The sequence below is a fragment of the Vidua macroura genome, chromosome 3 (genome assembly GCF_024509145.1).
Source record: "Vidua macroura isolate BioBank_ID:100142 chromosome 3, ASM2450914v1, whole genome shotgun sequence".
Lineage (NCBI taxonomy): Eukaryota > Metazoa > Chordata > Aves > Passeriformes > Viduidae > Vidua > Vidua macroura.
In genome coordinates, this window is record NC_071573.1 from 73,321,473 (window position 1) to 73,339,108 (window position 17,636).

Sequence of the window (17,636 nt, forward strand, 5' to 3'; positions counted from 1 at the left end):
CTGAGTATTGATTCAAGTTACAAAAGCTCACTAGCATCATCTGGAAAAATACCAATATAAATATATCTTTTGGATTTACTACTGATTGTATTAAATTACATTTCTAAACATAAATTTAAAAATTGTCAGAGGTCACAATCTCCGCAAAAGTAAAAAACAAAAAGACCTAGCAAAATCCAACAGTTTCTGTCAATGTTTAAAATTCAGATTTTGCCATAGCAATAAAATAAGCTATTTTATTTTAGGTTTAGACATGGGCACATACATATAGAAAGATTTATTTAATTATTATGCAAAAAAATTATAATTTCATCTACAAATTTTTCAATATATTATTAGTCTTAGCACATTTACAATATTCTGGTTGTAAAAATTGCAAGTACACAACAAGTTAACAATAGGATTTTCAATATTGGGTCAGTTTGAAATTACAGGACATCATATCAGTAGTAAACCCACCAAAAAAAGAATCATATTGATGTAATCTTTTCCAGATGTTACCAGGACAACTTTGCAAGTATAAACTCCTATAAAGAACATTTCTATAGAGACATTTTTAGACTTTGACTTTGAGCTACAGAGAGTTTGTCTTTTGAAAAACAGAATTATCTGTAGGAGATTAATTTGTTTCCCATTAGTTTCAGATTTCTTCTTCATCCATAAAATTAACTGCAGTGAACTTCCAGGAGTAAAAAGCTGTCTTTTTTCAGGCTTGAATAAGAGGAGAAATAGTCACTTGTCCTGAAATCTGGCTACAATTAAACACATTGAAGAAAAATTAAAAGCTGTAAATGTAAAACTTTGGATATTTTGCTGTCATCCTTTGTTATACAAATACTTTACTATAAGAATAAACAATAAGTATGCATCACCTAAATGCCACTAAACATCACAAAATATTTTAAAGTATTATTTAAATAGACCATAAATGTAAAATAAACAGGTAATGACAATATTTACCTTTTCCAACTGGGCATTTTTTTTTGATTTATACAAAAACTCCCCAACTGCCACAAAGACAGAAAGCACCAATCCTGCTGCCAGCACAATGAAGATTCCTCCAATATTTTGAACTCCCAAAGCACTGGCCTCTTTACTTTCCTCTTCTGGGCAACCATTGCCTCTCCACCATTTCTCTTTCATCATGTGGAGCTTGCCTTCTTCCTGCAGCTGAAGAATTGCTATAGTGATCTTGTCTCTATATGGAGAACCTGAAGAGAACACAGGGAAGAAATATCGCATGGAATATATTACATGAATATTATAGGTGTACCAAATGAGAATAAATAATATCCCATGAAAAACTGTATCTTTAACAGCCATAATATTATTCAAAAAGCCATTTGCTTCTCGACACAATCACACTGGTCACATAAATACAAACCTGCTTCCTCACACAAATATATATCCAGAAAACTTCATCCAGTCTGGTGTTGCCAGTAAGCCAGGCCGCTTGATGCAACAATTCCTATCACATTTAGTCCCACAGTCTCAAATGTCTTCATGCTCAAATATTATACTCAGCCAAAGAATGTTCTTCTTTCAATTTTTTCAATTTTTTCCCAATAAGTTTTTAAATGGGCTTCATTATATTTAGTCTAATATATGTAAATCTATGAGCTGTTGCTTCATAGCTTGCTACCCTAAAGCTAATAGAAGGTAATATTTAATGAATATTTCATCCTGTTACTTTATTAAAAGAGTGAGAAACAATTTATGCTTCAGGATCAACCCACAAAAGTCTTTATTTGATAGATTTTCAGGCATTTAAAACACCTTTCAGCACGCACTTACCTATTAACAGTACAAGGTAGCAAGAAATTCAGAAAGATAAGATTCAGTGTGTTTGGATAACAAGGATGTGAATTCTCATATTTTGATGTATTTCATTCTCATAATTCATTATTTTAAAACGACATGATAATTTTGTAGCTTTTGAACATTTCAATATTTCAAGGGGTAGTTCAAAGGCTGGTGTCATATCTTTGCATGTAATCTGTTCTCTTTTTCTTTACATTGTGCATAAGTGCTTCTCAATGAGTATTTTTAAATGTATATTGATAATCGAATAATGGCAATGAAGAAAGCTTTTATTTTCTGAATGTTAGAGAGTAAATCATGCCAGTTAGAAGTGCTTTCTCTGTTAAGACTTGCGCAATGTTTAAGTAGAGAACAAAACCATCATTTTTCTTGTCCTTTGAAAACAGGAACAAAAGACTCTTCATTAAAATGGTTAAGAAATCTCAGGAAAGGAAGAAAAAGAGTAGATGAAAAGGCATGGCATCCCCTCTTTCAGTTGACATGAATGCAATTCTATAATGCATCCCTCTTCTTTTTCTCTCTATCATAATAATGCTACTTACTGGCTATAGATTTTAGGGTTTCTTTCAGCTGAGTAATAAAATACATTTTCATTAACTTTTTACCTTTGAAAAAAAATCCTTTGTATCTACTAGAGAGATGCTGCCTGTTTAACTATTTAATGCACAGTGATCAGCTGTGAGGAGCTGAAAAATGCATGGATAAGATGTTTTATGGTCTTAAAACTGTTGGAAAACATGTATACATTTTTAAAATTTCTTTTAACTGATTCTATATTTCTTCAAATTCTTTTTACAGATCTAGAACTTATCCTGAGAAGAAAGCTTATAACAAAGAGCTGCTGTGATAGTAAAGAACATAGAAAGAACTGCTAATAACAAAATACAAAAGCACCTTTTCCATTATTCAAGAATAAAAGGTGTGAAGAGCCATCGTAAAAGTATTTAGATGGCAAGGACTTGTGTATTTATCATCTATGCTTAGAAAAGGATGATGTTTCGTCCTAGGAGGTAAACTGTGTTTGCACTGGACTATACAGGAAGCATAAAGAAAGGAAAAAAAACTCTTTTCTACTCTCTTATGCACTCTTAGGGGCCTAAGTCACATGATTTCAGACCATCCTGATTATGCTGGAATTCTGCAAAACCCTATATTTGACACGTTGCTTCAGTCAGATGGAAGAAGGAAGTGATTAGTCCGCAAGAGCCTGGGGAAGTGTAAGTGCACTCTGTAATCTTTTGGGGATATTTTCAACATTACACTGCATATAAATATTTAACAACAACAACTTAAATAACATTAGATTCAGAGAAATAGTCTTGGACTCCGTTAAAAGATGTCTTCTGATCTGACAGGCTGCTTTCTAATTAAACTGATTTGCATTTTGTTTCCACACTCTCTGTTGGTCTAAATATAGTGAGTACCATCTATTCTTCATGTATTATTTATATTTTCTGGGGATCAGATTTGGACAATTAAAATTCTAGTCTATTTGAAACAGTTAAAAAATTAATTATCTGAGGAATTCATAGACAGAAACAATAAAACATGGCTTAATAAAGGCTACAATTACTTAAGTTTATGAAGGTTGCATTAGAAACACACAGCTAATAGTGATTCAGTTAAAAAGTATTTGTATTACTGTTGGTGGTTTGCCAAATTTTGCACAAACAGTTCTGGAATGGACATATTACAGGGCCTTTCTACTGCAATGTTTATATTTGTTATACCTTATTATCCTGTCTAAGAAGTGATCCTGCCACAAGTAAGGATCAATGTGGGATGACAAGAATTATATATTGTTGCTGTTAAATCAAGGATTTTAAAATTTATACCCATGAAAAAGCTAGCATTGAATGCTGTAGTTCTATTCTAATTCTGAAGCACTTAGAATGTTCTAAATTCATAGGTTTTCATTTTGCAGCAAATATTGAGTACAACTAATAATCTGATACTTTGGAAAAAAGAATTTTTAATTCTGTTTATACTGACTCAAGTAGCTCTTACGAGAACAAAGGACGCATATGAACAATACTATTTCCTCAGACTAGATTTTCTTCTAGCTTTTTTTCTCTTACAAACAGGACTGCAAGTCCCAGCAATGGAAAATCCAACCAGAAGCACCTGATCAGACTGATCTGTGGATGACAAAAGTAGCATAAAAAGTAAGAAGCAATAAATAGAAAATGTGGTCAAGGCACCCAGATTACACTCTGGATGTAACAGTGGGTTTTCCTCCAGAACTGAAAAATGTTTAGCAAGTAAATACAAAAGATTTCTAACATTTTTAGGTATTTTTCCCTATCACACTCATCACATGACTGAAAGATGACTTGAGCCCTATAATGAGGTGTTGCAAGAAGCCCATGTCCTGGTTTTTACATTTTTAAATTTAAAGTGTTTGATATAATTTTATTTAAATCATCATTAAAGAGAATTAGTGTTCAAAACAAAACAAAAAAGCCATAAAAGCAAAATAGAAACTCTAATACTCATAGACAATATATATGAATGAATTTGCAAAATACCTACAGTATAAATAAGAGTGAAGTAATAAAGCATAAGAAAAAAAGAAAGAAAAATAAAAGAAAGAGAAAATAAAATTCTGAAACATGAGGAAATAGAAACTTCACATCTCAACCTTCAATACAAAGACAAAGCAGTTGAAAAAACCCAATCTTACAAGTCTGTGCATGGGGGGAAGACAGGGAAGGAAGTGGTTTTTAAAACACTCTTCCAAAATCAGGGAAAAAAAGTGAGTACATAATCTTCCACTGAGTGAAGACAAAGGCAAAAGACCAGTATGGAAATATCTGACTTTTTCTCCCCTCTCTTTTGTTGGTTTCTACCTCTTTTATTTCCCTATCAACTGATTATTTGTTACTTTGACAAACTGGGACTGGACAATCTACAGAATATAATCTATAAATTTGTTGATCCTCTTCTAGCTTCTGTTTGCAGGAATGAGAATTTCTGCCAGAATAATTTTAAGCCCTTGTGTTATAGATTATAGAGGTGTTTCTTCCTTCCTGCACAAGTTCAACAACCTCAAGAGGGGAAGCAATAATTTCTAATTGCAGTTGCCTGCTTATGAAAGTTTAAAATAAAAATGAAAATTTGCATAAAACACCTTTTTCTAAAGCATCTCTACAAAACTAAGTCTCCCAGAGTTACTGCAGAAAGTATACATAGATATGTTTTCTGCCCTAAAGTCTCAGTATGTAAAGATTTATGCACATAATGATATGTTTAAACATAAATTATGAACACATAAACTTTTTATATTGAGGCTTCATTGCATACAGATTAGTATTTTGAAAATCTGCTGATCTAACTGGTCTTGAAAATGCTCCCTACTAGATTTTAACTTAGTAAAATCTCCTGCCTGGTTACATTTAGTCTGTTTTACTCATTCTATCATAAGAAAGCTGTTGGAGCATATTGGGACCTGTAGAACTGATTTTGACTTTAAGTAAATCAAAAGGAAGATCAGCATTCTACTAACTCCTTTGATAAGGAAATTTTGAGCCAGGAAATATTTTTTCCATCATGCATGGGGCATTTTACCAAAAGGAATGACTATGAATTTCCTAGTGTTTTTAAATATGCCCACAGGACATACTTACATGTTACTTTTGATTTTCTAGATAGTAAAAATACATTCTGAATACACAGAGACCATGGATAGCATCTTTTATTTCTGGTTTTTTTTTTTTTTTTTTTTTTTTTTTGGTATTAATAATCCCAAGACAGTTCTATTTATCTTGCAACATTATTTCATATTCTCTGTACTTGGCCTAAACAAAAGGCAAAGGTTGTTAGGAATACACCATCATATTCAGAACCTAGTTACAAAAGTGAGATAATTTAGAACTCCTTTCAGTAATAAAATATTTATGGGAAGGTGAAAGCCACATATAACAGGAAAGATATCTAGGTTTGAGGCTGTATGTGACTAGTATACAGTGAACAAAACAACCAGTTCAAGTTCTAGTTTTACCAATTGAAAGGAAAAAGCACTAAACTCAGAATGGGAGAGCTCTGTCTTACTTGTTTTGAGTTTATTTTTCAGTGTGAACCCATTCCTGTTGTGATTATGCCAGCTTTATCTATCTATCCTAAAGACAGTTTGTGTGTAAATACAATATACTGCAGTCACAATCTCACTCCAGTATAAGCATGCCTGAAATTTCCATAAGAATGCTGATTAACACCATTTATACTACTGGGAATGGGTGAATCATTTAAGTTTTAGCTAACAACATCTCTCTTATCCAATCACTTAGCCCTATCAAGAACCACAGTCTAAATGTTCTGCCACCAAACTGCTTGCATGCTTAGGGATATCATACTTGAAAGTTTTGGGGTTTGTATTGTTCTTTTATACCTGCTCATCTGTTACTATGACAGAGGTTTCCTTTTACTTTTACAAGACAAAATTTAGCTCAGTCCTCTGGAACAGACAATCCTTCCCAGGACATAGCTGGTCACACACTATGTGGGGTTCAGTTTCTCACAAGTGTCATGCATACTGCAGTCATAGGCATGACAGAAACAACATGAAAGGTTTACACCTAACTGTGGAGTAAATGTTCTGATTATGAAGAACCATGGAAAACTATTTCCTACAGCCTCATACATCACAGGGACTGAAAAACCTTCCAGGAATCTAGAGTATAGTCAGCACTCAGTAATAAAGACTGACAGTCGCAGTTATCACATGGCATAGGAAAGTATTAGGTGCTGGCTATAGGAGAAGCACTTACTTTATCTCCACAGAAATGTTTTTGTTTTAAAAGTTACAGTCACTTCAGCTCCCTAACCCTCTTTACCTTCTCTAAGCAGGATGGGAAGGAAGCAACAGAAAGAAGGGTCAATGTAGCTTGGTTCATTCTTCCTATCTGTGGGTCCTAAAAATGCAAGAAATGTATGAAGAAAGAAAAGGGATTCTATCAGTTCCCAGTCCCTGGCTCCTTTTTCAAAATCAACTTTTTGATGAAAAAAAAAAAAAAAAATCAGTGTTTGCAGATTCTTATTTTTAACCCAGACACTTTCTGTTACATTAGGATTATAATATTTTAATATTAGACATGGAGTAAACAGAAAATATTAATTAAGTTTCAGTTACTATAATGGAAAATCTTCAGTAGATGTTTACTGTCTAACTAGATTTTAGCAGTCTAAACTACCCCATATCTAAATTAAAACTGCAAACATTCAGAACAAAATCCAAACCAAACCTGTTCATTATACCTTTACATAAATAAATATATATACACATATTCATCTTTGAGCTATGTGTATGGCTTGGAAAAGACAAGTTTCTAGTAAATCAGGGAACACGTAAAATCAGTATTTTATGCTAAATGTAATCAAAACACTTTCTCGTGTGGTGTGTTCTCTAACTGTTTTCACTTCTTCCCACTCATAACCATTCCCATCTGAGACTAATTTCTGGTCATTTCTTTATGTAACCATTGTTTTAAAGTTCATGTAGGTATATAAAGCTGAAATGTAACCAAGATGGATGATGTAGCTGAGATTTATAGCTGACATCAATATGCAAAGTTTTTAGCTGACAGATTTTTAGCTGACATAAATATGCAAAATAATTGATATCAAACTTAGATTAATATTTGGGAATTGGAAGTACAGTAGCCATTAAGTAATTCTCATGTTCATAAGTACTTATTGTTTTAGGACAGGGAAAAGAACATACTTAAAAATATTAATTTGTAACTAGATTAAAATATATCTATCCTCCACAGTGAGTATATTATAAAACAAAACAAAACAGGATAATGGTTGCCTATAATAAATAATTCAAATAAGACATGACAATAACAGGTTTAATACTAAATACACAGGTTTTTTGGTTTTTTTTTTTTGTAGTACCAAGATAACCTAAACAAAATGAAGATGTTCATGGATTTTTTTTTACTGTTTTAAGTACTCAGATCATTATTCAATTATTGTATTAGACTTCCAGCTATACCTTTCTTTCTTTTGTTTGACACAGGTTAGTGTTTTTCAGCCACTCCTCAAACTATCATTATAAACTGCTCTAAAGCACATCTCTTAGGTTAAACAAATGAGTGATAGTAACATTTTTCATAGACTCTTCATGCATTTTGCCATCACAGAAAATTTGAAAAGATCATTATCATAATACATTATTATCTCTCTACCCCTATTGAATTGCACAGCTGCAGAATGGGAAGATGTCTTTGTTGAAACCTCTAGTGAGAAAATCAATGATATTGTTTTTGCCACAGATAAAAGTATTTCATATTTGTACAGTGCCTTCCTTTTTCAATTCACCTTGCAAATCTGTGACAGTCACATATGAGTGGTTTGCAAATATAGCTTCCTTTGAAAGAAATATTTGTTTAACACTACCCAAGAATAAACTGATGAATTAACGAAGCCTAAAGGAATTCTACAAGTATTTCTGGTATATGTGAACATTTTGGTTAGGCAGATAAGATTATGTTGAAAGACAAGTATAAGGTCAGAACAAAACTGTCCAGACCTGAAAACCTGTGTCACACTTTTGCAGAACACCCTGATCCTTTGGCAAGCTATAAGGGAAATTCTCTAAACAATTAATATCTTGATATTAACTGTTTCATCACAGGTATGAACTCAGGTGTGAAGTGGCCTTGGGTGCATCTAGCTGCAAACCATGGAAACACCATATGCTGGGATGTAATACACCATTTTTTTTTTCTAATTAAGGGAAATGTATCAGGCCAGAGGAATTTTAAATTTGTAGATGAGTCTTTGTCAATCCAATCCATAGACTCATGGAATCATAGAATCATTAATTTTGGAAAAGGCCTCCAAGATCATCAAGTCCAATGTTTGACCAAACATTACCCTGTCAACTAAACCATGGCATAAAGTGTGACATCCAGTTGTTCTGTAAGCACTTTCAGGGATGGTGATTCCACATCTTCCCTGGACACCCCATTCCAGTACTTTCTATCACTTCCAGCAAAGAAATTCTTCCTCATGTCCAACCTGAACCTCTCTTGGAGCACTTTGAGACCATTTTCCCTTGTCCTGTTGCTAGTTGCCTGGGAGAAAAGGCCAACCTTCTTGAAGGTCTCCCCTAAGCCTCATTTTCTCCAGGCTAAACAACCCCAGCTCCCTCAGTTGCTCCACGTATGACTTACTCCTAGACCATTTGCACAACATATGTGAATACCATACATTATTGTCCTAGGCACAAGAACATCAACATGAAATTTTAATAATATCTTTGCTTTGGTTATATCTGTTTGGTAAGTTCCTACTAAAAGCCCCTTTAAGGCAGAGTCAGCTCACAAACACTACAGGATGTTAAGTGTTTTGGCAATTTCTTGTTGATATAAAGCTCAGTCTCAGCATGCCTCCCAGATAGTGCTTCAATATGCTCATAATCCTGAGGCGACTATAAAAAGCAGTTCTTTCATCAAATATGTTAGTTACACACTCTTACATTTCAGAAATAATAAATTAACTGCTCAGGCAGTTGAAATTCTCTAATTAGTTTCAACACATGGCTTGACCTGCATAAAAATAAATAATTTGCACCTTTTTTTTTTTCATTATGTTCAACTAATGAAGACAAATGTATTAATTTGTTTTAGTTATAGGAGACCTGAAGCTCAGCACTTTTATGCATGTATAAGTGATGAATATTACAGTTCATATTGTATGAAGGATTACAGACTAAGTGCAGGCAAGCATAAGAAAAAGGCATTCTGTCTTGGTACATGGTTTCCTATTTACTTCTACAGAGACAGATTTATTTATATGTCTCATCTCCAAGGACCGGTAAAAAATTCTCATATTATGTAATGTATATGGTCTGATGGTAACAAGTAGCTTCAAAAGATCTAGGGTGTCTTAACCATAAAAACAAATTATTGCCTAGAATTATTATTATTATTATTATTATTACTTCTACTACTACTTTAGATCTTGAAAACTACAGGCAGTGGAAAGATGTTTGCGTGTCGTGTATTCATATTCAAAATGAATTTATTTTTTTTTAATTAACTAAGGGTATATGTATACATTTACATAAGAAAATATACACAGTTTTTAAATAGAATTCTGGACTGTGAGATGAAAAATTTTCTCCAGGAGCAGTACTTTACAACAGGTAACAAAGGTGGCTCAGATATCCTGTGTCCCATCCACACAGTATCAGCAGGAAATAATTACAGATTCTGAAATCACAACAGTGATTAAATTGACAGCCAATGTTGAATGGGTTTTGTACTCAACAGAGGAAATCTGGGAATACATTTGCAAAAATGAAAATTTTATACTTCCAAACTGTTCACTATTTTCAGATATGTAGAATTTTGTTTCAGTTACATCAACCAAGTGTATTGTTAACAATTTTGGGGACTAAATTGATATATAATTTACCTGACATTCCTTTCAGTTTTGAAACTGCTTTTTGAAAGTTTTCTGTATTATTCATATCTGTGGCTTTGCTGGTTTTACATAAATATATTTAATCATAGATGTGTAAAAGGATGTTTACCCACGAGTGTCAGACACAACAGAGTTACTGGAAGAGAAGAAGCAAATCTCACTAACTGTCTCTCTGTAGAGCCTAGGGTGTTCTTTTTCTTTTATTTCTTCAAACAAAGCAACATAGAATTCTGATTTTAGAAAATAGTTTAACATTTACGAGAAGTAACAAAAAATATTTAAGAAAAAAAAAATCCTGCCTGTGTCTCCTGGAAAAAAAATATCTAAAATTAAGTTCTGCATTGATCACTGACTGCCAAATGTATGCATTACTTGAAATAAATGTGCCGGTAATGCCCAGTGCCAGTCACTGTGCTCACTAGTATTGTTTTCTAGTCTTGCCTGAGATTTAAGGAAAGTTTTCAAAACAACTTTTCAAAATATGTCACCTTTTAAGTTTGGTGGAGGTGTGAAAAGAGAATTATGTCAGGATACGGAAAGCAGCCTTAGCTATGGTAAGAACTTCAAAGAGTAAGGAATATTTATAAACTCCAAACAGATACTTTTGAAATGATCCATGGGATGCTTTTTTTTTTCTTTTAATATTTTTAATATTAGTCAGTATTGTAATTTCTTGTGGCTCTCTTGCTATCATAATGTTCTTTGATTCTTAGCCTAGACATCCAGGAGAAAAAACATAAGATAAAAAAAGAAGCACCAATGTGAAGGGGATGATGCTCAAGTTCTGCAAACTTTGAGACAGAATGAATGGAAGGTATTGGGAAAATAACAATTTTAAACATATGGAAAAGTCACTTAGACAGCTCCCCTCTGCACTGCATCCACTCACATCTGTTAAATTACAACTGTTTTGTTTCTCCTACTGAGAGACATATTAGACCATTTTGAAACTACCAGAAAGCAGGGAAGTCTCTCAGGATTGTCTTCAGACTTGGCCTAACAACTGCGTGTATAGAAATCCCATTTTCTCTTCCACACCCCTGTTTGCCTACTATCACTGCTTCCTTCATACTGTGAATACTTCCAGCCTCATTAGCTGCTATAGACAAATATGAAGCAAAATAATTTCATGAAAAAAAAGATGAACACAATTCTGCTGGCTTAGTTCACTAAACCAGCTCAAATAGCTGTCAGTTTTTGCAAAGTGCAGTAGTCCTGTGGCAGTTTGACATGACAGTGAAACTTCAGCCTTTTGAATTCACATATGTTAGAGATAGAACTGTTATGACCGAGGAGCTTTGTTTTGTTTGTTTGGTTGGTTTTCAGTTTTCTTGTTAGTTTATTTATTTTTAATTTAATAAATTATCTGGTTCACAAAATCAATCTTTAAATCCTTGCTATCCCTGTTGTTCCTAATAGAAGTATATTAAAATTAGAGAAACAGGCTGAAAATGTGCAGGAATGTTTGTGTAACTGTGCTGAAACAGAGAAAAACGCCATAGAATGGAAGCAGTAGGCATGTAAAAGTCTCTTGTCAAACACTTCTCTAGGTAAAAAAGTCTTTCCTTCAAATCTGTCCTCAAAAAAGCAGTTGGAAAAGCAACAAAGAACTTCATCTTCTTACCAAGAAGAAAACACTTTGTCAGAACTGAACAATGTAAAAATTGAAGTAATGCAATTGGTCTGATTAACTACATTAAAACATACTGGGAATACTGAAGTTGAAAGCACTCAGTGATTAAAATCTAACAGTCCAACCCAATCCTTTTGGTGCATCTAGCAAACTTCTCTGTTGCATCCCGGAGTTTGGGTTTAGATTAGGGTTTTTAATTTATGTTAAAATAAGTCAAGTTCTGTAATCCCGTGTTTCCCCCGCGTTGTTCCCCCCCGCGGTTTCTGGCCCCACGCTGCCTGCTGCCGGATCTTCCCCCTCTGCTGCTCCTGTAACCACCCTGCCGTCCGGCCCCGGGAAACCCCGTGCTGGCCACACGATCCCGCTCAGCCCACTCTGGCTCGGTGCCCGCCCCTGCGGGGTTCTCTGGTTGGTCGCTGTTGCTGGCGTCACCGCCACGGCAGCCGCCCCTATTGGCCGGCAGGCCGTGGATCCTCTCGCCCCGCCCCTCCATAAAGCCCTATCCCGCCGGCAGTCAGACGCCATTTTCTCCCATGCGAGTGCCGGGAGCGGTCGCGTCTTTCCATCGAACCGCGCCACGTGACCAATAAACCATTCCTGCCAAGCACGGAGTAAATGGACAAATTCCTTCCTCTTTGCTGGCTCCCTAGCACACGGTAACAGCGGCTGGCCAGCCCACGCACCCGAGACACGGAGCCGTGTCCAGGAACCCGCGGCAGCAAACCCCGGCAGCACGTGGAAGCTACGCCACAGCCGGTATCCCAAGAGCCGCGTGCAGCCGGGGAGAGCAAAAACCCACGCCGCACTTCTCTAAGTGTAAAAGTAAACAGAAAGAAAATGAGGAAAAAAAAAAAACAAACAAAGGACAAGTGAAAAAAGGAAAAATGAAAGGGAAAGAAAAAAAAAAATGAACTGTATAAAAAATAAAAAATGGCATCAAAGGAATAGAACAGAACAGAACAGAATAGAATATTTCAGTTTAAAGGGACCTGCAACAATTATTTTGTCCAACTGACTGGCCAATCCAGGGCTGACCAAATAAAAGCACACTGGTAAGGGCATTGTCCAAATGTGTCTCAAACATTGATAGGATTGGGGTATCAGCCATCTCTCTAGAAAGTACATTCCAGTGTTTGACCCCCCCCTATGGATAAAGAAATGCTTCCTAATATCCAGTCAAAAACTCTCCTGGTGCAGCTTTAAACCATTCCCACACACCCTATTCAGATATGTTGTTGCAAATAGCAAAGCTCTGGTCTTTTAAAAGCTAGACAAAACATAGGGGACAACATCCTACACATCTATAAGATGATGAAATGCTGAAATGCTGGTCATACATTTACAGGGCACTTACTCTTATTTTACCTACTTTTTATTTTGCAGGCAAGGCAGCCCGGCTAAAAAAATCCATCTGTAATAATAAATGCAGCAAGGAAGGAGGCTGGCTAAACTCTAAGGGGAGAGTTAAGATATTTCGGAAATGAATAATTTTTTTGTTTGTATTTTTAATGCATTAAGCTATAGTATTTGAAATTACAAGCATCTATTAAAAAATTTATATGCCTCACTGATTTAAAGTTTTCTATATTTGGAAACATGCCCTTAAAAAACGGCAGATAGAGAAATATTTTGTAAAATACCTGCATTAAAAACATGGTCAGGTCAGCTAAAAAAATTCTGTAGTATAATATAAAAACTGTGAATACTTCTTATACATCACTCCCTAAAGACAGAACAGGTAATATAAATCAGCTGAATCTCTACATAGTTACAGGATACAAAAAAAGAATTAACTGTTATACATTCATTGATTAAACAATTTATTTGTTTAAATTCTCTCTGAATCCAGCAGCCTATCACTGAGGTAGGAAGAATGCTATTTTATTTAATTTATTAATGGCTTAGATAAATATAAATAATTAATGAAGTCAGTCATATTACTAGAGAAGATATCAAGCAGCAGATCATAAATTATTGTCTGATTTTTTTTTTTTCCTGCAGTGGAATCTTTAATTTAAGTGAATGGAGTGTGAAATACTCTTTCTAGATTCTGTGACTGATGAAATTATATTAATTTTACTGTCTTCAAAATGCACATACTCCAAACAGTATTTTAATTACATGCAACACACCTGACTGAAATTCAAAAAAAAATACAAAAGAAAGGAAACTAACCCCACTCTTGGGTCTGATTTTACAAAAATAAAATTTTAAAATGTTAAGATTGGTTACATTATGCCAAAATATATAAAGAAATTTCTACACATAAGTGATGTGCACATTACATTAGTTGGCCAAAGAGATTTTTTGGAATTCATATGTGAGTGGGCACAATTTTGAGAATCTCTTAGAACAATGTCCTGTGAAAAATATGTTTTTTTGTGTAAGAGGTAAAAATGTCTGTAAAAAAAGACATTTTATTTGATATTTCATTTGAATTTACAGAAAAGAGAACTTCACTGAAAAAGGCACCTGTGAACAAATAGAACATGAGAACCTTGAAGTTTTGTTTCATGCTTTGAACTTAAGTGACTGTGCTGATATCTGGGGCCTGCAGCCAATGCATTTTTGCTGGAATGCTGTTGATTCTACTCATACATTTTTCTTTTTGACATATGAGGTATAACTTGCTTGCATTACAGTAGTTGCCAACTTTCTAATGTGAATTTATAAATAGCCCCTATGCAGATCTATTTTATACACTTATACAAATTAATTTTCATAGCTGTATCTGTGTTACTATTGCAAGTTATTGTAAATATGTATAATGGGTATTTACATAAGACTTATCTTGGCAATGAAATGTTGGAAATGTTGACTCCAAAATACATCACTTTATATCATTCCTATCCTGAGAGATGTATTTTATGCCCATGTACAGTGAAGAGTCCCTATATAGCCAGGGTAGTGCAGTTTTTGGAGGGTTTTTTAAACAGTTTTTGAGTTAACAATTAGCTTTCAAAGATCTAAATGTTTAACCCTTTCCAGCATTTCTCAGGGTATCTTGGTAGTCCATCAATATGGAAGTGCCAGGGACGCAAAAAGCAATTGCCCTAGAAGAGTCATAATTTGATCTGCCTGACCACAGCTAGTGAAGAGTTAGTCAAAAAACCTTGCAAAATTGAAGAGAATCATGTAATATATTCAAAAATTCTTCTCATTATATTTTGCAACTGAGGCACTATTGATATTAATAGCAGAATTTTATTGTATTAAATGCAAATGAATAAAGGATAAATAAATGGGTATTTCACCTTTTTCTCAATTTTTTTTTTTGCTCACCACTATCAGGTGTTTTAGGAACATCACTGCTACACCACTAAAGTCCCCTCTTAATCTAATTCTGCAATCTTCTGCAGCTCAGCAACAGAGAAACATTAGAGAAATGACTAGCTCTAATTTCTTCTATGCATTATATCTATATACTACTTTCCATTTTGTATTTCTTAAGAGTTAGAAGAAATTTATGCAATTTTTAAGATTACTTACACACACCATTTGTCATTTTCAAAATGTCAAAGGCATTACTTTGCATATATCTCCACGCACACAGAGTTCGTCTGGCATATACTGACAGGATATTCCTCATCTGCCACGTAAAGGCAGATGATCTGAAAGGTGCATGCTCAGTAGGTCTATTCATATGTAATCAGTTCCAAATATTCACTTGTCAGCCATCTATGTGCTCCAGGTTCAACACTGAAGCAAATGGTAATTCAGAAGAAAATCTGCCCAAGCCAGATGGGAAATAGCCTGCTGTCAAACATGTTGAAGAGAAAGAGGGATTTAGAAAAGAAATAAGAACCTGAAACAACATCTTAGAGAGATGAAGTATGGTTTTTCCAAAAGATGATTTCAACTATGTGTCTTCCAATTGGAAAGTAGAAAACTGAAAGAAAAAAAAATTAAAAAAAAAAAACAAAAAAACCCAACCCCCTCCCCCCGCAAAAAGGAGGAAGTAGCTTCAAAGAGCATTAAGGCTTTAACATCAAAGTTACATTTCTAACATTCCATGTGGTTCACATTAGCAAATATGTTAATAAATATTCATTATAGCATATTATTTGTCACTTAATATTACTGTGTTTTACAGCATGTTGACCGTAAGAAATTCACATTAACTGTGCTTCAGTAGGACATAAAAAGTAGATTGCTGGATAGTCCAGGTTTTCTTGAAAATAATGCTATAATAAGTTTGATAGGATGACTATAAGCATTTGGATGTGTCATAAACACTTAGGAGCCCATTGCAATTGTAAATTAAGGCCCAACTGGGCTATATTCAAAAACAACCCAAATTTTAAACAAGCATGATGATGGAATGGGAAATTGAAACTACTGGAAATGATAACAAACACTTCAGATGATTTATAACAGAAAGCATAAGTTGCCCTGCATACCCAAAGGATTTGTTCTCCCTCCCTCCTCTCCCACTACCCCCTTGTTAATTGTCTTTTTGTGTCTTTTCACTCTCTTTCTTCTTCCCTCCTTCCTGCTCTTCATTCCTCCCTTGAACATCAATATTGTATGATGAGGTGAATGCCCCCACAAAGACAAATTCCAACCACTAAAAGACACTTATGTGCATTTCTAATAGATAACTGTGGGTAATATCTATACATATGATTATAATATGATAGAAATGAGAAAGCAGCCATGCACTATGTTGACAACAATATGCAAATAATTTTCCTCTCTGTCAGATTCACTGATGAAGAGCACAGACCTGACAAAATAATGCCTCCTGATAAAACATGCCAGAATAAAGCAAATAAAAACCCCTTGCATGTAGATCTTCAAACTGGAAGATTATTAAAAAAAATCAAACAAATGTTCTCTAGTAGAGCAACTATTATACTCTTGGTTACAAAGCTATAAACAATGTTGCAAAGATAGACAACAAAACAAACACAACACATTACAAGGCTCTCCCTTATCCACTCCAAAGTATCAGTTGCTATAAGACATCTCATCCCAGGTCTGTTTTTCTCTTTTCCTTATAAATCAAGTTTTTTTAGCCTAGCATCAGAAGTGGCTGACCAAAAATGAATTCTGCTGCATACAGAACTTTAATTCAAAAACTTATATAATGAGAATCAGTCATTGTATGCATAATTTACCAATTTTTCCCTTGCTCATATTTCACTCTCCCTAGTTTATATTTCACTGCTGAAAAGATACCATACAGAATTCTGCTTTGCACCTATTTCAAGTATCACTGCATCTTGTTGATTTTAAAGATGTGTGCTGATTCTGACAATCCTATTTTGTGCCAAAAGTACACTCTTTCCAATTTCCTTCCTCAAAGTTACATTTTAGCAATCTAAAATTTCTTTACTTCACTAATGCTTTTAGAGGAAATAAAATAATCATGTAAACTCATAATTTGCTTCTCCAATTTCTGGGGAAGGAATTGATACCTATGTACTTCCTGATCCACAGGATTTTGTTTTTTATTTTTTTCTCCTAATCTTGTGTGATTTACTTTCTCTAAATTTCAAATATTAACATCATGAGCAGAGAACCTTTACTGCAGTACTCTAAACTGGTGCTATATTTGCTTGGTTGCATTTTCCAAGTGATTATCTTGTCATAAACTGATAGAATATTTTTCTGTAAGGAAAGCTTTTAAGATCTTTTACTTGTAGCTGCTTAAACTCAAGCAAATTGTTTTCTCACTAATTATTATTCCATTGTCTTCAAAATAATCAAGATCTATTGCACCTACTTCCTTTAGTGCTGGTCTCCA

The 17,636-nt window shown here is 34.3% G+C and overlaps 1 protein-coding gene across 1 annotated transcript in view; it reads right to left on the bottom strand.

The window, feature by feature from the left end:
• GRIK2 (glutamate ionotropic receptor kainate type subunit 2) overlaps positions 1–17,636 on the bottom strand; it is a 356,820-nt gene that overhangs the window by 14,381 nt on the left and 324,803 nt on the right. The window contains exon 16 of the mRNA XM_053973181.1: positions 961–1,211. Within this exon, the coding sequence (XP_053829156.1) occupies positions 961–1,211 (251 nt within the window). The remainder of the gene's footprint in view (positions 1–960; positions 1,212–17,636) is intronic.